This window comes from Primulina eburnea, chromosome 16 (assembly GCF_022965805.1).
Source record: "Primulina eburnea isolate SZY01 chromosome 16, ASM2296580v1, whole genome shotgun sequence".
Lineage (NCBI taxonomy): Eukaryota > Viridiplantae > Streptophyta > Magnoliopsida > Lamiales > Gesneriaceae > Primulina > Primulina eburnea.
This window is the reverse complement of record NC_133116.1, coordinates 4,769,971-4,789,702: the sequence shown is the minus strand read 5'-3', so window position 1 is coordinate 4,789,702 and position 19,732 is coordinate 4,769,971. Positions and strand designations below refer to the sequence as shown.

General features: G+C 34.4%; 3 protein-coding genes across 3 annotated transcripts; 2 read left to right on the top strand and 1 right to left on the bottom strand.

Annotated features, from left to right (window-relative positions):
• Positions 1-2,191: 2,191 nt before the first annotated feature.
• Positions 2,192-9,527, top strand: LOC140817431 (uncharacterized). The gene is made up of 7 exons (XM_073177100.1): positions 2,192-3,130; positions 6,390-6,442; positions 6,814-6,977; positions 7,054-7,205; positions 7,438-7,824; positions 8,941-9,002; positions 9,290-9,527. Exons 1-6 carry the CDS (start codon positions 2,368-2,370, stop codon positions 8,943-8,945), a joined length of 1,524 nt encoding a protein of 507 aa, XP_073033201.1. The 5' UTR covers positions 2,192-2,367; the 3' UTR covers positions 8,946-9,002; positions 9,290-9,527.
• A 2,975-nt stretch (positions 9,528-12,502) lies between these two features.
• Positions 12,503-15,267, top strand: LOC140817505 (U-box domain-containing protein 9-like). The gene is made up of 2 exons (XM_073177224.1): positions 12,503-12,991; positions 13,504-15,267. Exons 1-2 carry the CDS (start codon positions 12,692-12,694, stop codon positions 14,584-14,586), a joined length of 1,383 nt encoding a protein of 460 aa, XP_073033325.1. The 5' UTR covers positions 12,503-12,691; the 3' UTR covers positions 14,587-15,267.
• Positions 15,268-16,027: 760 nt separating this feature from the next.
• LOC140816682 (violaxanthin de-epoxidase, chloroplastic) lies at positions 16,028-19,512 on the bottom strand. Its single transcript, XM_073176080.1, has 6 exons — positions 19,345-19,512; positions 18,744-18,989; positions 18,493-18,659; positions 17,633-17,729; positions 17,117-17,508; positions 16,028-16,673 (listed from the first exon to the last, which is right to left on the bottom strand). Exons 2-6 carry the CDS (start codon positions 18,972-18,974, stop codon positions 16,172-16,174), a joined length of 1,389 nt encoding a protein of 462 aa, XP_073032181.1. The 5' UTR covers positions 18,975-18,989; positions 19,345-19,512; the 3' UTR covers positions 16,028-16,171.
• Positions 19,513-19,732: the final 220 nt, after the last annotated feature.

The window sequence follows — 19,732 nt, the reverse complement described above, 5'->3', positions numbered from 1 at the left end:
TTGAGTGATACTGAACATTGCAATCATTTGTATTTTAAATTTATTTAAACAGTTTTTAATTAATTTGATTGATATAATCAATACAAAAATTTTAATATAGTTTATATTTTCAATAGAGTTTAATTTCAGTTTGAATAAAAAAAACATATAATATATACATTTGAATTAATATAAAAATTAATTAAATTCAAAATCGAATTAAATAAATTGATATAATCAATATAAGCTATAATTGAAATGATCATTTATTAAAGTACAAATGTCAATATTTATGATATATCTGTTTTTTTCTAGAAATAATATTTTGACTGAAAATTATTATTTTTTGCAAAAACTCTACATACACATATATATATATATATATATATATATATATATATATATATATATATATATATATTGCAATCATTTGTATTTAAAATTTATGTATACAATTTTTAATAAAAAATAAATATATCATAGTAACACAAAATCATATGTTTCAATTTATGCTTTCAATAGATATTAGTTTCAAATTTAAATAAAAAAATAAAAAACATATAATACATAAATTACATTTGAATTAATATAAAAATTAATTAAATTCAAAATTGAATTAAATGAATTGATAAAATCATGCAAACAATAATTGAAGTCATCGTTTTATTGCAGTGCACATATGTCAATATTCATGATAAAGCTTTTTTTTTAGAAATGACATTTTGGCGAGAAATTACTATTTTTAGCAAAAACTCTGCTTGATAAAGCTTATTTATTTATTTATACGTATAATTCGATCTTTAATTTATGAAAGATTGATAATAGATTTGGTTTTAATATTAAGTAGGTCTCTTATGAGACGGTCTCACGAATCGTTATCTGTGAGACGAGTCAACCCTATCGGTGTTCACAATAAAAAGTAAGGCAAAAACTTATGTGAGAGGGTCTCACAGGCAGTATTTGTAAAACGAATCTCTTATTTGGGTTATCCATGAAAAGTATTATTTTTTATGTTAAGAGTATTACTTTTTATTGTAAATATGGATATGGTTTACTCGTCTCACATATTAGGATCCGTGAGACAGTCTTACATGAGACCCACTCAAAAAGTAATACTCTTAGCATAAAAATAATATTTTTTCATGGATAACCCAAATAAATGCATCCGCATCCGTAGTCATTAATCTATGTTATTAATCTTCCATCTTTTCAAAAAATATGTGGTCCGCGAGCCACATAGTCATTATATTAACACTTTCTCATTATTAATACACACTCACATTCATTTAATATCAACCTTTATATTCAAAAGAGGCATTTGCCTTTTTTTGTCTTTTTTTAAAAAAAAGTATGTGAATTAATGAGATTAATACTGATTAATTTTCATGCTGACATGACAGCCAATATTAATAATTTATATATCCACATTGGTGCATGAATATTAATTGATGTTAATAATTACTCATGAATGCACCAATGTGGGTGCTCTAAGAGATCTGTCTCATAAAATACAGCTCGTGAGACCGTCTCACACAAATTTTTGTCAATTATTTTTTAATCAGGTCAACGTGGAAATGGACTATTTTAATTATCTATTCGATTTGATTGTTTTGAATCGAATGTGATTTCAAAATTTTTTTACTTGGTTAAATATATAAAATATTAAGTGAATTCAAATATATTTCATATAAAGATAAATGATTTTTAATAATATAATTGTAATGAATTATATATGTTAGCGCATTATGCACCACACGATGCGTGTATTCGGTAAAAAAAAATAAAATAAAGTTAATTATAATTTATTAACCTTGTGATTTATGACAATTTAAAAAACAAATGAATTTAAAAATAACAATCACTCCCTTCATATTTGTACTTATCTTATATCTGACAAAAATTTGTATGAATCTCAATCGTATTTTGTTTTAACAAAAATCTTATTTGGTCAGCCATAAAAAATATTATTTTTTATGTTAATAGTATTAATTTTTATTGTGAATATCGGTAGGTTGATCCGTCTCACAGATAAAGATTGTGAGATCGTTTGACAAAAGACCTACTCAAAATAGTTTTATATAAAAATTAACCAAACTTAAAAAATAATTACGCACAAAGAATGAATGAGACAAGCACACAATACACACGATGAATGCACAATAAAATTAAAATATATAATATATAATTCAAATACTGTGGGGAAATTCAAATAACTGATCCGTTACAAATCCCCAAATTTTCAACTATGTCCATTTTAGGGCATTAAACTGAATTTGAAGCCTAAAATCTCCACCTTTCAGCCTGAAGAATCCTTGAAGTAGGCAAATTCAAGCCTTTTTTTACCACCGATCTCCTGCCATTTCCCTCATTTTCTTGGCCCCAAAGCCGATGAATTCCGTTGTTCAGAATCAGGAACTTATGTTAAAGGAATCAATCAAGCACTTCCTTGAACTGCACAAAAATGGGAGCTCCGATTTCTCGTTTTTTGAGACGATTTTCTTCCGTTTAATACAAACAATGCTCGATCCACCTGTCGAAATTACATGGTTCTACTCAGCGGTAACGTTTCACGCCGCAAAGTCCAGCTCACAAAAGGAGGACCTTCCCACTCGAATTCTCATAGTAAAAGACTTGATGAATTTGCATATTTCGTGTTCTAATTTGAGTAGCACGTCAAAAAAGGTCGTGCTGCTTGCTCCTGTTGTATACGAGTTGTACAATATCTTGTATGATTTTGGAAAAAACGAATTAAGTGTGAAATATGAAGTCAGTAAATTGTTGGAGAATATTACTAATCATATCACGTTGTTCACTGGAATTCATGACTATGGGAAAGGAATTATGGAATTTGAAAACATGGCTGTGCATTTTGAGGATTTGGTTCGTGTATGGACTGCTGATCGAGGTGGTGGGAGTCGCAGTATCGGGGAAAACTTGACTGTGTTTTTTCCGGTTTCGAGTGATTGCATTTGGAGGGGGGTGAATTCGAGGCAGGGGATGCAGGAGTTTGTAGGGATAGTTTTATGTGAAGTTTTTTTGCTGAAGCTGTGTCTGAATTTTGGTACGGGTCAGAGTAAAGAAGATTTTTTTAAAGACACAAAAATTCATACTGTTCGCATGATCAAGGCGTTACTTAACTGCTTCTTTGTAGGTGAGGTTTCATTAACTTCATATTTTACTTGTAATCAAAGTATAAAACGAAAATTTATTAATCTTGAATTATCACAACACTTACAAAACTTCTATACTCCCCAAAATCTATACCAATTCGAAGCAATTCTACGTTATGGTAACGTTGCACTATTTTAGATTTATTTTCTCAAGAGAATTACGTGCTTCAAATTGTTCAGTGTCTTGCAAGAGAATAAAGGCTCTGGTTTTAAGCAACAGAACTGAGTTTTATGCTAGTTTTCTTTGAATAAGTCCTCTATATAAAAAAGGGAACAGCGAAATCCAGAAAAAAAAAGACCTTTCTGTTGTTGTTATTATGTCCTTGAAGTAAATATCTGGTAATGAAGGGTTTCTTATAATGCAAAACTACTCTACACAGCTTGTGAAAGCTCGTGGAATCAACTTATATTTTTTTATATTTCATTTCATATGATTAAGGAATAAATTCAGCATGGGTTGTAATTTCATATAGACATTCGGTCTGAATGCTGCACGTAGAACATAAGCCTGACAACGGGAAGACTTGGGATATAGCAGGTCATACCATGCGTAGTTCGGCAGTTGAAAATTCATGGATGGTGAGAGGGCTGTGATTGATAGATTATTTTTTGCACTTGTGAGGCAGTAAATTGGTGAAACAACTAATGATAGCCGTGGTATGGAGCCCTCATATTTATACAGCTTCAAGGAGTTTGATAATATTACAGGACATAAAGTAACAACCTTATCATAGAAAGTGATATTAGAAGAGGCGATGGAATACAAATAGATCAGTCAACAACATTTGATACAAGTTACAGTTTCAATGTTGAATCCAATTTTCTTTTGTCAATGTTCAATCACATTGCTCGATAAGCTTATGGTGCCCCTATGGTTCTCTTTTGTGACATTGTCGTGATTCATTTGAATTAATATTCTGCAAGTTGTTGCAGAATGAATTAGCCCCGTGAATCTTGTCTTTCTAAAGTTGTTCGAATGAGATTAAGTAGCCTATTATGTACCAAATCAGCGCTAATATCAATTTTCCCATATGCATATATGTCAAATAGTGGAATAGAGGCTCTATGTGAACTAGTCGATTTATCTTAGCATATAAAATTTCCTCCAATTAACTGTGTTCTTCTTTCCAACGCATTTAATTGTGAAATCTAATTATTGTAATGTATAACATACAAGCAAGCTATAATTGGATTTCGAATTACTAGAATAGTAAATTGCCTTCCTTAAAGTTGCTCTCACTTTGCACGCTTTTGCATTTGAAAATTTCTCTCCATCGCACTTTATATCATTGGCGAAAATTGCTTCTCAGTTGTATTCACCTACCAAACTTTCTCCATAGTCTCCCTATCATACACGCAACACCAATTAATCTTTACAATAGCTTAGTTTGACCCCCCCTTAAAGCAATATGAGTGCTCCAGTCATGAACTTGATCGATGGTCGGAACCTAAAAGTGGGTCATGATCTTGTGATCAAATGTTCAATAAGTTACTTCATGCGTGAATACCCTAAAAATGGCTCGGATTTCTCGTCTTTATTTCTTCTGTACCAAAAATTGGTACAAGAACTGAAAGATCCTCCTCTGGAGATTTTATGGTTTTATGTTGCGATTTCCTTTCACAGCTCCAGTTTCAAGAATTTAAAGCCTCAGAAGAGATTTATTCTTATTAAGAGTTTATTGCATTTAATAAGAAAATGTTCACATCAATGCGGTGTGGTAAAAAAAATTGCTTTGATTGCCCCCATTCTTTATCTTTTATATCGTTTAGGGCTTAATTTGTCAGAGAGGAATACACTCTTGTTGGAAGAGATTGGGAGTGTTGTAGAAAAACTTGCTTGTTATTTTAGCATTTATTGCTCGCAATATCTGTATGGAGAAAATGAGGGGTTGAATAATTTTGGGGAACATTTTGTGGACTTAATAAGGGTTTGGACCATTGATCAGACCAGGGGGATCTGTGATGCATGTGTTTCGGCTACATTCTTTCCAATTCTAAATAACAGGTTTCTAAAGGATGTTATTGAGCAGCCGCGGTATCTGGCTGGGGCTGTCATGAATGAAACTTTACTTCTAAGGATATGCCTGAGAATTGATCGAGGCCTTAACGAGGAGGTCTCACGGAGAGATATGTTAAGTTTAGCTATCCAGACAATCAAGGGTTTTCAATATTTTTACTTTATTGGTGAGAATGTTAGACAATTTGTTGTTAAATTAAAGTCCTAGGCATAGTTGTCAAAATTGCAAGAAGTGTGCGCTTTAATAAGTGCAAAGCACAGCGAAGCGCATTGCCTGCACTTCAGTGCGCTTCAAAGCACACGACTTCCATGAAGCGCGTGCTTCGTGCGTTTCTTTGCTCTTCACATTGAAGCTCGCTTAGGAGAAAACAGACTTTTGTCCAAAAAAAAATCTGATAGAGGTGAAATTGCCTTAAAGTGCAGTTTCTCCTTTGTCGCCTTTTCCCCATAAAAAGAGCACATGAAACCCCAACATCGCGTAGCATTTCCTCCCATCACCTCTGCCCGTGTGTCACCTTGGCCCTTTGCTCTTGCGTTTTAATATTTGATATTTGAAAAATGATGATTTCAATATTTGATTTTTTATTTTTCATATTTTTAAAAGAATTTGAATTTATTTTTAATTTTTAGAATATTTTTTATTTATTGCACCCAGGACACTTGAGCGCTTTAATGCGTCTTGCACTTTTGACAATTATGGTTCTAGGTGCCAACTTCAAATTTCTTAATTTGTACAGGCTAAACGATGCATACGTACTCTTGCTATTTAGCTATGGTGTTTTGGCTTTATCAGGCCGTGCATCATGTATTATGTTTAATTTCTATTGCACATTGGAACAACTATAATTTAAATGTCAGGAGTGTGATTGAATAGAAATATCTTTGTTCACATGATAAAAGTGGAACTCACTTCAAATACCTTGTGCATTTTTTCTTTGTACAATAACGGAAGCTCGTGATTGTGGACTTGATCATCTTCTAGTAATGCCTCATTGCCTTAAGAAAGTGTGATTCACATCCAGCCAAATTAAAAGATTTGGTTGAATGACAACTCAGAGTGATAACTTTCTTCAACACCAATAATTTTCTTCCCTCTAGTTTTGCTTAAATGTTCCTATTCATTCTAGAAATTGTCTCTACCTGCACTAAATGAAATTCCATATTTGTACTTCGCTTTTGTGTTTTCACACAATATACTTAAAAAATGGTGTGCTCCTTGACAGATATACTCTTCAAAACGCTGTTGGAGCCAAGTTTGCCTGTTAAAACCTTATTGGTATGTCTCACTGATACTCTTTGTATAAAGACATAGATCATGTTAATGGACACAATTTATTTCATCTATAAATCGAAAATTTTTCAGAGGATCTTGCATAGTGTAGTTTCTGGAAATCATTTATTATAGTGGAACCTTTTCATGATTCTAATTTGGTGGCACGTCACTCTGCTACTTTTGGTAAAAAGACATAGATCATGTTTACTTGACACGATCGAAATTTTTTCAAAGGATCTTGCAGTGTAGTTTCTGGAAATAATTTATTATAGTGGAACTCTTTCATGATTCTAATTTGGTGCCATGCTAGAGAATAATTTATAAAAATCTCAAAGTTTTTATGCTCCGCAAACTGAACTTGAGGATTGTTGCAGTGCCCTACAGATGAGATTCTTCTACGGAAAGTGCTGTATGATGCTGTGGTATTGATTGACTATTCATTTTATTTTGGAAGATGGAGTCATTCACCTGACAACCAACCCAAAAAAGTGGCTCTGTTATGGCTGTTAGTTGCTGACAAAGCGATTCGATTTGCTTTGTACGGGATAAGTTCTTAAAGTCTACATATATAATTCTCCAAACTCAAAAAGTAATGCCTTTCATTTGTGGATTAGGTCTGCAAATGATTTCGCCACTGCAATATCATATATTAATGCTTTTGGTGAATCTCAAATAGTCACCGAAATAATTAAGTGGGCAAAACTTCAAGCTGGAATTGAGGACCCAATCAATAGGCTTCACATCCAGCATCCTCAAGTTCTCATCGGTGAGTTGCTGGTATACCTGGACTGTGTTTTATACCATTGTATCCCAGTTTTATAAATCATATTTTTTTTTTATAGAAAGCTGCAGAATCACGGTACTATTAAGCTACTCAGATAATGGCTACACCAAACTCCTATCGACACTACTACACTAACATGCTATATTTCATTTCAATCCCATTTCTTTTCTTGCTTTTGTTCAAGTGGTGTAACTGTGACTGATCTTGATTGCAGCATGGCTATTGATTCTTGAAGGAAATGGTATCAGAATATTTGACGAAGAGACATTGGTTCTTGCCAACAAATCAATGTTCGCGCCAAGAATCAACTTTGCACCTAATTTTACCAACCTCTCATCCCATGTTGATGTCAATGAGGGTCAAGAAATCGGTGATGCTGTTGTGAACAATGGTCTAGAAATCGATGCTGTATTCACTTCTGAAGATGTTGATGTCAATGAAGGTCGAGGAATTGGTGATGATCCCTGGGGCACTGCTCATAACTTTGCAAACGTGGAGGCTGAAAGCAGTAAAAAACGCAAAGAGTCATTTTTTAGTGATGTAAATGATCCACAACCCAAGCATGTCAAGCATAGCAACAGTCCAAGAAGTTTTCCTGCAGGTGATGACTTTACTTGTGGTGCTTCTGATGATGACATTGCTGAAGCATGAAATCAGTTACAACTACTAGAATTATGGTGCCTTTTAATCATGTGTGGTTCATAAAACATTTTAAATTTTGATGTGCATCATATCCCGTGTCACATTTGTGTGTTAGTATATCGTTTAATGGTGTCCACGGACCTTGCACAAACACCGCACGAAATGCTAAATTTTGTGTTCTTGGACAAAGCGCACACGAACAATGGCGCAGAGGTTGCACAGATGCCATGACACATAGAGTTCTTTTTGTTCCATGGGCAAAGTACACATGTAACCGTGCACAGACCCTGCACGGACCTTGCACGGACCCCTTAAATCTTTTGAGTCAAAGTTGGTTGAAGTTCAAAACAATAGGTCCAGACCCGGCACAAATCCACTCCTTTGTGATATATTTCTTTAAAGTCAAATCTCAACGTTTTCGTGGCATTTCACAACTTTTCACCATCACATTAAACATCTAGAGAGAGAGATCCAGGCTATTTAACTTCATTTTAAGCTCTGATTGTTCGGTATCTCGATGATCCATACATAATTTTGCGCTCCTCTCTTCATGCTCTGTCTTGACGCAAGATTTGTTTGAAAACATTAATTTTCATCATTTTTTTATTTTTTCATCCGAAAATGGTAGAACATGGTTCGTAGTTTATACAAATATTTTACAATACTTTTACGAAGATATCAGTTGCATATTGTTATGTCTAAGTATCATTGCTGTGTGTTTCGAGTTTTAGCCTTTATCTTTGGATTTTTTTGATGTTTCAATATTTGTAAATCATGTTTAGAGGCTGATAACATGGTTTATAATATTGTAATTTTTTGTTGTTCATCGAGGATTTTGGTGAAAATTTTGAACCATAAATCACACCTACACCAAGTATTTGGCTTGTGCTGAGACTCGAGCCACATATTTTGAGCGAGTAAAGCCTGTCTTAGTTTAATGTATGTTGTTCGAACCTAGCTCAATGTCATATGGTTCGAGTTTATGCTTGGGTTTGACAAGTTTAAGCCATTTTATGCGAATTCGAAAGTCCAACATGCGATTAATTTTTTTTAGTTTTGCAATTTGATATTGTAGAGTGATCACCTCCTCACTATGAATACCAGCTTCTGTTGTAGCCACTGGACTATTTCGATAAGGTATGTTACAACCGATTAAAGTACGCTATGTATCTACAGTGTTGTAATGCGATTAGGTTACTTACATGGCTTATGTGACATTTACATGGCTGTGTGATTTGACGTATTCATAAAAACATCAATGCGTGAAAATAAAATCTATTTTGTCAATACAATACTTTTCGTTTATGTAACATTGAAGTACGTTGTTAGCATTCATGTTGAACATTGATCCTTTGTTACTTTTCGCTTATCTATTTTGCCATCTCCTCGAGAGCGGTTATTCCTTTGTATGTGGTTGATAACAGGTCAGGATGTTGGCGAGAGTTCTTCTGGAAGATTATGGGAAGGAGTACTCTAGGTTGAGGGCTATGTAATTTAGAGTTGTCGAAGAAGTCTTGGAACATATTTGGAGTATGTTGAGATTGATGCTGAGAATTATTCTACTTTTTATGATGTTGGGATTTTGTATATCCCCAATTGATCATGTGATGTAAACTTATTATGTGGATGCTAATTTTCTAAACGTATAAAATGCATATTGGTTGCTAAATAAATGGTAAAATAACGAAGAACATAATTTATATAGTTTTAAAAGTTGATGTAACATTTCAACTCCTTTTTGAATTCCCAGTATTCAATTGTCTCCCTTAGTGTTCCACCTTCAATTCATCACTCTTCTTTTTTTCTTTTTTAGTAATTCATCACTCTTTTGAAAACCAAGTGAAATATTTTCCTTCCACGTTGTGCTACATATTTCAATTTAGTAACTAAATATCTTGCATTGCATATTACTTGGTTTAAACATCACATTACATGCTACTCATATATGATATTGTATCATATCAGGATAAAAAGACACCTAGTTTATGAAAATGAAAACTATTATTTATACCATAATTAGAGATATTTATACCATAATTAGAGATATTTTTAGAGTAAATCTCTTGTGAGACAGTATCACGAATTTTTATCTGTGAGACGAGTCAATCTTATCGATATTCACAATAAGAAGTAATGCTTTTAGCATAAAAAATAATGCATTTTTATGGATGACCCAAATAAGAGATCTGTCTCACAAAATACAATTTGTGAAACTGTCTCACATAAATTTTTGTCATATTTTTATCGGAAAAGAATGTATGAAAAAGCACAACCTCAGGCAAATCAACATATTCGTTCTATATGAATTACGTAACTTGGGTTAAGTTAACAATTTACCAACCTATCAAAACTATGGACCTATCCACCTCACATAACATGGACTTTTGGAGCCAAAACATCACATCTCACACCAATAATATAAGAAAAGTAAACGAGTTTTTTTTTTTGTCTTTTTATTTTTAAAATAGAAAATCAAAATATTCATGGTCAAATATATTATATTTACCCGCACACAACAAGTGAACTATTATAATTTTACGATCGTAGAACTTAAATATAATTACCACAAATGACGTCACACATACATCATGCACAAATAATTTGCGACAAAAAGTAAATTCACTTTTTTGGTTTTAATTATTTAATGATCAATCCTAATAAAATTTAGAATTTAGCAAGTCTATTACATTCTGAAGCAATCGACCTTTTTCCCACTAAAGATAAACAACACACACGCATGGTTGTGCATGAATATAAAAACATATCCATTCCCGAAAAGATATACCAAAAAGAGGAAAGGTCTAGAATCCAAGATTCTCAACGAATCATCTAGTAAAACATTAAAATGCCCACAACAAAACCAAGAGTATAACTTCATCCACATTCGGCTCCAAGAAAGACTAAAAAACAACAAGAAATATGAGGAAATAACAGAAAAAGCTTAATCACCAAGCATTGCATAATCCTAACAACAGCTAAAGAAAATAAAATTCCGGCTTGTGCATGAACAAAGTGTCGGCAAAGAAATGGATGACAACACATGAAATGAATTAAATGCATTGATGCTCGTAGTTGGATGTCATGTTTATTGAGCGAAATGATTCGGTAGCTTTGTGTATCAAATTTGACAACATAAGCATTCAGATAGGAAGACGTGTTTTCACGCTGACGAGGAGTTCTCTTTCTCTTCTCTTTTAGAAATCATTCAATTCGAGTTTTTCTCTCATTTCATAGCATTTGAGTGCTTAGTTTTATAATATTTACGAGATGTTTTTTTACTGTACTAAGAGAATGCATGTTATCTTTGGAAACACAGTGAGTGATTGTACACCATAAAATATTATACTGAAATTCTTTTAATCTTGTACATGACTTTTATCCTAATAATTCGCTGAGATTTTTCAAGTAAATCTCGATGTCCAGTTTTATATATTATTTTCATATTATTATCTTAAGTTGCTACTCATGCACAAACACAAAGATCCCACTTATAGCCACTAAAAAACAAATCTTGAAAACGAGGAAATTTCACTACAACAATAAATGGTTGTTGTGACACTTTTTTGTACACTTTTAATTAAATGTTGTTATAAATACTTAATAATGACACTTGTAAAAAATTAATAATGTGTAAAATAAAAAAAACATATTAAATTAGTTATCCTGACATTTTTAATTGATGTCACTTTTTATATAGAGAAACAATTATTTTTTTAAAAAAAGGTCACAGCATTGAAAAACTAACCACTAAAACAAAAGAGAAAATAAAATTATAGAGGCAAAAATATCTTGAAAAATTACAAAATTCATCATCCTAACATATTTTCGCTTTAGGATTTATAAGTAATCAAAATTTGATTTTAATCTAATCTCGTTGATATGCTAATGTGATATCATAAATTGATAAACGGATTATTAACCTAACGTCCCATATCGATGATATGACATCAAACATTAAGAAGTGTGAAAGATGTCGTATCAACATTCTAAATAAAATACACTAAAAATAAAAATATAAACCAAACTTTAATTATTACATGGGCAAAAACTTGTGTGAGACGGTCTCACGGGTTATATTTGTGAGACGGATCTCTTATTTGGGTAATCCATGAAAAAGTATTACTTATTATGCTAAGAGTATTACTTTTTATTGTAAATATGGGTAGGGTTGACCCGTCTCACGGATTAAGATCCGTGAGACGGTCTCACATAAAACCTACTCTTATTACATGATATAAAGGAAAAGATGTCGAACTTGTAAGAAGAAGTTACACGCATGAAAACACCCAATTCAAGTCTATTTATTTGATGGATTAATTTATTTAGACCAACCAACCTTTTTCTAATAATAGACTTGTACAAAAACGTTGCATCTACCCTCTTTACTTAATTATCAAGAAATGTTTTTTTTTTTTTAATTTAGAAAATATAGATTGCTAATATTATTTTTTTAACGAAAAAAAAAACACGTGCCGCCTCATGCTGCCACCAAATAGGCAGACATACCGACCCAGAAAAAAACACAAATTTTCTATTTCTATCCAAATCAACAAAATTCAAGAACTCGTGAACATAAGAAGAATTGGCAATTTATCAGATATTGAATATGGAAAGGACCATACAATATATAAATCAAATCGAAATTTAAAGTGAAAAACTACCAACAAATTTTTTTATAATAATAATATATTATTATTAAACCGTTTTTCATATGAGTGTGGCAGTGATGATAAAACGAAAAAGAAAAGCAAGAAAAGTATGAATTTTAGAGAAACAATCTCGCAATCCTCAGTTCAAATTCTGTTGATATAATTCATGCCTGGAGAATGGCCGAAAAAGGAGGAGGAGCAAAGGGTGCTACAGAGCTCAAGAAAGAGTTGCAAAGATTGGTGGAAGCCATTGTAGAAGAAGATGAGAGTGATGATTATTACTGTTTGGAGGTTACTGATCATGCAATAAGAACTTTGTTTGTACTTAGAAACTCAAAGTCAAATCAGCCCCAAGAATCTGAGAAATTGAAGGGTCTCTATGGCTTGAGCGAGGATTCTGAAGGGGTACCTGTTGAATTCAGGTGCCCGATTTCTGGGCTTCTCTTCAAAGAACCTGTTGTTTTAGCCTCTGGTCAGGTTGGATCGGCTTGGATTTTTGTTTGTTCGTTGTGCGATGAGAAAAAAAGGAAATTGTTTGTGAATCTTGGATATGGAGTACCTATGATCTTCTTTCGTTTTATCTTTGCATTTTTATACTCATCTTTCGATGTCAGCACATTTTATTATTAGCACTGTTTTTATAATAATCAGTTGCTAGTTTGTTAAATTTTTAGTTGATGGTTAGTTCTATATTTGATGGGGAAAGAAAGGTATGTGACTCAAGTTTTTGGATATATTATGAATGGAAGACGAATGAACAATACTGAGGCAAAAACTAGATTTTACTTCAACTTTTCTTGGATTAATGAATGGGATTAAAAAGCTCTTCTTGATGTATCCAAAGCATTTCTTGATATATCCAAAGTTTTGAATTTAAATTTAAAAAGTGAAATATGTCTGCCTTTGCCCATTATTGAAGCCTATAATACCATATTGTTCTATGCGTTTTGGATGATACGTGATGAGATTTTTGGGTTGGAATCTTGCAGACATATGATCAGCCATTTATCCAGAAAGGGCTGAAAGATGGCCATCAGACGTGCCCTCGGACAAATCAATTACTGCCCCATACTGTTCTTATACCGAATCTCTCAATCAAGAATATGGTGGTGAAATGGTGCAAGTTGCATAACTGTGAGGTGCCATGCAGGATAATTGATAACGATCAAGAAAATACAGCCAAAAACTCGGATCATCTGATTGAACTTCTCGAAAAGTTATCATCCTCTTCTCTTTCTGATGCCAAAAGTGCAGGAAAAGAACTCCGAATGCTCACAAATAGATTTCCATCTTTCAAAGCTCTTTTTGCAGATGTTTCATACGCCATTCCTCAGTTATTCAATCCAATTTTACTCAAGGAGATATACTCTGATGATGATCTTCAAGAAGATTTTGTTGCAACGATTTTGAATATATCCATTCATGACAATGACGTCATGAATATGGTATCTGAAATTCCATCAGCGGTGTCACTCGTAATGGAGTCTTTAAAAGTCAATAGGACTGAAATTAAAAGCCATGCTGCTGTGGTACTTTCTTTATTATCAGCCCTTGACTCAAAGAAACACGAATTAGGAAAATTGGGCGTTGTTAAGCTCTTAATTGATCTTCTTGAAGAAGGGCATCCGCTGGTTTCAAAGGATGCAGCCTTAGCTCTGAAAAATCTTTGCACTGTGGTTGAGAATCGGGAGAAAGCTATTTCTGAAGGAGCTATTGCTGTTTTGATGTGCAAGATTACAGGTTCTATACTTACAGATGAAATGTTGAAGATTCTTGCTAAACTTTCTAGTCATCACAAGGCTATCGAACAGATAGAAGAGCACGGTGGGATAGTCCACTTTTTCAATATACTTATGGACAACACTGATGAACATAACAAGGAAACTTGTGTCGCGATTCTTTACACAATGTGTTATAATGATAGAAGAAAGTTAAGGGAGATTAGGGGGGTCGAGAATGCATGTGAAATTCTCACTCAGGTAGCACAAACAGGAACTTCAAGGGCAAAGAGGAAAGCAAGTGGGATTCTTGAAAGGATGCATAATTTTGCATTTGTGTCTCATACTACCTAGATTAGATGTAAATCTTCAACTTCTTATAAATTGGATTAAGCAAGGATGAATAGGTTCGATTTTGTGCCTCATAACACCCAGATTAGAGATGTAAACCTTCAACTTCTTTTAAAGAAACTTTTACTCGATCATCCACTATATCTTAAAGCCTTCCGTGTTGATTTCTTTCTGAGTACTGTTGTTGCAACTAGATTGAGAGTTATTATCAGCATATATATTCAGTCATCCCCACTGGTGTAGCCATAAATTGGTCCACCATTCATTCATATTCTGGCACTGGCTCTGTTACTCTGATTTGGATACTGCTTCCCAAACGAAGGACCTTTTTTTTTGGTAGATTAATCAATTTGTGAACTTTATTTTGCTTCTTGTGGTCCTTCGAAGTGTCAGCAGCCATTTCAAGATTGTGTAGAACACCTAACCGGGGGGGGGGGGGGGGGGGGGGGGGGGAATCTAATATTCAAGCATATGTATAGGCTGAAATAGGCGAATCACAGCAAGGAATTTCATACCTGCAAAAGAACACAAGAAATAGGCCTAAACAAGCAAGGGGTAAAGATGCTAGAATGGTTAGTGCTGTCAGCATTCTTTGGAATTTCAGAACTAAGCGCAGCGAAAATTAATTTTTTTATATTCAAAGATCTCAAGCTTTCGATTCATAACATAAGAAACACATACGAGTTCAAGCATACTTCACAGTGTTCGTAATGAATGGTTTTTCGGGTTTGTAATGAGTTTAATGCTTTTATTGACTCTATTAATATGGGCTATGCTTTACAAAATTATGTGCTATTGATGACGAGAAGCAGGAGACTGAGAGAAGGTGAGATCTACTTGCAGCTAGGCAATAAAGCAAGGGTAGTTGCAAAGGACATATGAGGCGGGTACTTTGGATACTAGTTTTAGGATGGTTTTCTTAAAAAAGGAAAATGCACTAAATGTTAGGCAGAATACCCTGTTGTTCCGCCACATATGGATCTTGTGTTGACTGTTGGGTGTAGAAGGGCCTTGCCTGTGGGGTCTCTCTCAAGAGGTAAACTGCCTCGTTCATTTTGGGACAAAACAGCGAGACCGTTAGAACCTTCCACAAAACTGTCACCACCAGGTTCAGTCACTGCTGCACAACCCTTTATCACTTTCCTCCCCTTGACCAATACCCCTATCTTGTATACTGTTATGGGCATCTCCACATTTATGGTTCCTCCCGAATTTGACACCTCTTAGTTCTTAGATCCCTGTTCTGACTCTGTCTACTCCATTAATATTTCATCATGCTCGCACCAAGCCAACTAGATGAGAGCCTGAAAAACTAAACTCTAACATCTAGTCCCACATTATGTTTATTTACGTTTTACGAAAATTGTTTATTGTCTCATGATACATGGAATCAGATAGCCAAAAAATGAAAATGATCCTACCAATAAAAAAAGAAAGGATCCAATATACCAAAAATGGGAAATGCTATGACTATATATTGCCAGGAATTTACACAGAAAATGTTATTGAAACAAGAAGATCAAACGTGGATTTCCAGCGTTTTTGTGCTCTCATTAAACTTTGTTTGTACGACACAAACTACTATAACTCACCTTAATTTTCTTATTGGTAAAGCTCTCCCAAAGAGTTTCTCAACCTCAGCAGCTTCCATTTTAAGCTCGCGCAAAACCTCCATCTCTTCTTTGCTCAGCTCCCTCAAAAAATAGTCTTTATCTTTCCAAAGCTCTTTAAATCCATCTGCCAGTCTCTGGAACAAGCTTATTTCAGTTTTAGCCACTTTCTCCACCTCAGATTCAATCTCTTCAACTTCTTTAACGATTATCTCCTCGCCTTCCTCCACCGTCTTCTCTATTCTTTCGACAAGGGGAGGTTCCGGCCCACAGGTGTTATCCGTCTTGATGAACTTGCTGAAATCACGGCCGACACTTTGAGCCGCCTTTTCCACTTGAGGTACAATGCTTTCAGGCAGAACAGGACTTCGTGTGTATAGCACAGCGCCTCCGTATCCATCCCAGGCATCATTTCTTCCTCGATAGTACACAAATATGTAGTCATCTGGTTCATTAAGCACCTTGGATGAGAGAATATACCTGCTCAGGTTCATTTCGGATGCTAATCATTCAGTTACAATCCAGGCAACATTTGCAAGTACAGTATTCAAGAATGAAAACTTATGGTGCCTTTTATTCAGTCTTTTTTATTTGTTTCAAGCATATTTTTTCTTCAATATCAAACACACTTTCCAACGTAGTCATTTGGATTTCAATTCTCCCACAAATCCAAATATCTAAATCAAAACACAATCTTATCAATTGTTGGGAAAAAAAGAGAGAGACAAAGTGATTATGTTATTATAAGTTGAATAATTGATTTGAAACGTAAAATCTATAGCTTGTAAAACTTTTTGAGAAAAACAAACCTAATTTTCAAAGTTTGTCTGGCAATCAATCTCCACTCAAAATCCAACCAAACACAGCTAATACATCACAGCCAGATGCAATATAATGGAATCATGTTAAAAAAGTAGAGTTACCAATCATCTTGGTAGTGAAGAAACTCGTTGTCATGATTGTACAATATCCCAGGATATTTCGGGTCTTGCACAAATTTCTGGACTGCTGATCGAGTGAAGAAACCAGTATCTGGAGTCTTTATCCGCCACGACAAGTTCCCCACAAGTTTGTTGGACTCGGTATGGAACTCGTGCAATTGGCAATCAAAGGTGTCAAATGTAGGATTTAAACCACTAGTTATATACCACTTTCCATTGAAGTCATCGATTTTGAAGTTTTGCACAAGAACGGCAGGGTCAGGAGCCGGAAATTCACCCACATCAGATTTACGAGGCACGCATTTCTTTCGTGAGACCGCACAATCATTGAATTCATCTACGACACTATTTTCAAACAAATCTCCACACTTGATCTGTGTAAACATGATTTACTTCTGATCAGAAAAGGACCTGGCAGATACACAATCACAATGAAGGTCGAGGACGACCTGGCAGATACACAATCACAATGAAGGTAGAGGACGACGACGGTGTTACCTGGCATTCAGTTTCATCAGGTCTATTATTGCATGTTTGAAGACAAGCAACGTTAGCGGCACATGATGGGTTTGCTATGCATTTGGCAAGCTCTAACCTGTGCAAACATCATGCAATTTGATAACGTAAGATGAAGTAATCATTCATGGCCCCTTACAATGCAAAATTTAATTCAAATATCAAGAATATTTGGTGACAAGGAATGAATTCTAGTCAAGTTTAGGCACTTAAGAAAATTGGGTTGGATTATTAAAGATGGGATTAGTATCATGGGCCTAGATAAATTGGGCCTCTGCATTTATCAAGAGAATTCTAGAAACAATAACTTGGAGAAGAGGAAAGGGATTAGGAGGGGGAGAAGATAAATTAGGCGGGAGAAATGGGAAAGGGATTCATTCATGTTTATTGTGTTTTGTTCTTGCTAGCTTGTGCTAGGGACAAGGAGAGTGAGTTTATTCGTCTTGTAAAAGGATATATCTTTGGCTGATATATTTCTCATATTATATTTCATATTACTAAATATATCTTCCTTTTCCATTAGTCAATATTTGCAGAATTAATTGTGTTTGGAGATCCAGAACCAATCAGTCAAGTCCTTTGAATATAACAATCCAATCTGGAAACCAAAAGCCAGAAGCCAAAAACTTCGAAAAATCACATTAGGTTTCAAGCATGTAAACACTATGTCCAGATGTTAAAAAATTAGTCCACCACAAAATAGAGAAATGCAATGAACTTCAACTTTTAGTGATCTGATTGCTCATGTAAAGGGATTTCAGGGCGTTGATACCCTAAAGCCACTTCCTAATTACTAAAATTACTCATTCCACAAGCATCATAGCATGTATCCGTCTATTTACCTGCATTCCTTCAACAAGCAAGCACAAGTTTTGAGAGCATCCACAGCATCAGCTGCAGGGATGATCAACAATGTCAATGAAAGTAAGACTGCTGCACACCCGATATAGCTCCATTCCTTCCATGCAACGAGGGTCACCTCCCTTACATAGTTTACTTTCTTTATGCCCTGCAAATATCTCCATTATGATGAGTTCCAAAGGTAAAAGTCGATGTTGTAAAAGCAGTAAAAAGGGCTAAAAGTACAAGTCACCTCAGCTATTATTGCATTACTCGGACAGGTTGAAGAAATCCTATCCATTCCTCGAGAGAACAGATTCGAGCATTTCAACCCCAACCCTTCACAAAATTGAGGAGCTTTCGACAATTCCAAGTGTCGGGGGTTCCATTTATTGGAACACATTCTTTTAGCCAGTGGCAATTTAGCACGAAAGATAATGGTTCGGCCATTCGAAAGCTCTCCCGAGTACAGAGGAAAAGCCATGTTTCACTATGATGACTGCCAAATGCAAACTTAATTATATTAAACTCTTTGAGCAATCAAGAATGGTAAAAAGCCTCCAAAGAAAACTTATACTAAAGGCCATAACCCTCCAAAAACGTCCACTTTTACAATTTCCTGAAATAGACTTCTTCAGTCCAAGAACCAATTTCTGGCCCAAGAATTGCACTGCATAATCTTTTACAGCAATATACATGATTACACAAGCTTCACATTCGCATAAACAAACCCGTCACACATGCAAGAATTCTGATGCAGCTAGGAAAAACTTAAAGCAAAAAATGGCAACAGAATGATAATGCGACTGCTTTAATTGAGCAAGTGTGAGATGCCCATCGACGAAAGAACATACCTTTGAATGGAATAGCTGTTTTGAACATTATCAGTGACACGCAGCAAATGAAGAAATACGAAAGTATCGAAGTATGAATTGAGAAATGGGGAATACAGGGCGACACGTCACCCGAAAAGCGTTTGAAATCGGATAAGGAGTCGTGTGATCCTTAACCTCGTTACGTGAGACAATTACAAATGCGTTGGAAAACCCTCAAATCTAACCTAACATGTTTTCGAGTTATATATCATTTAATGAAAAAAATCGTGTGATACAATCTCATAGATCATATTTTGTGAGACAGATCTCTTCTTATTTAGGTTATCTATGAAAAATTATTACTTTTTATGTTAAGAGTATTATTTTTTATTGTGATTATCGATAAGGTTGATCCGTCTCACAGATA

Excerpts from the sequence above, each read along its gene's own strand:
- LOC140817431 (XM_073177100.1), top strand. The coding sequence starts at position 2,368 with ATGAATTCCGTTGTTCAGAATCAGGAACTTATGTTAAAGGAATCAATC. Across the intron at positions 3,131-6,389 it reads ACTTAACTGCTTCTTTGTAG|ATATACTCTTCAAAACGCTG; the intron begins GTGAGGTTTCAT and ends GCTCCTTGACAG. Across the intron at positions 6,443-6,813 it reads TGCCTGTTAAAACCTTATTG|TGCCCTACAGATGAGATTCT; the intron begins GTATGTCTCACT and ends GGATTGTTGCAG.
- LOC140817505 (XM_073177224.1), top strand. The coding sequence starts at position 12,692 with ATGGCCGAAAAAGGAGGAGGAGCAAAGGGTGCTACAGAGCTCAAGAAA. Across the intron at positions 12,992-13,503 it reads TTGTTTTAGCCTCTGGTCAG|ACATATGATCAGCCATTTAT; the intron begins GTTGGATCGGCT and ends GGAATCTTGCAG.
- LOC140816682 (XM_073176080.1), bottom strand. The coding sequence starts at position 18,974 with ATGGCTTTTCCTCTGTACTCGGGAGAGCTTTCGAATGGCCGAACCATT. Across the intron at positions 17,730-18,492 it reads TGCTTGTTGAAGGAATGCAG|GTTAGAGCTTGCCAAATGCA; the intron begins GTAAATAGACGG and ends ATGTTTGCACAG. Across the intron at positions 16,674-17,116 it reads CTTCACTACCAAGATGATTG|GTATATTCTCTCATCCAAGG; the intron begins GTAACTCTACTT and ends GAACCTGAGCAG.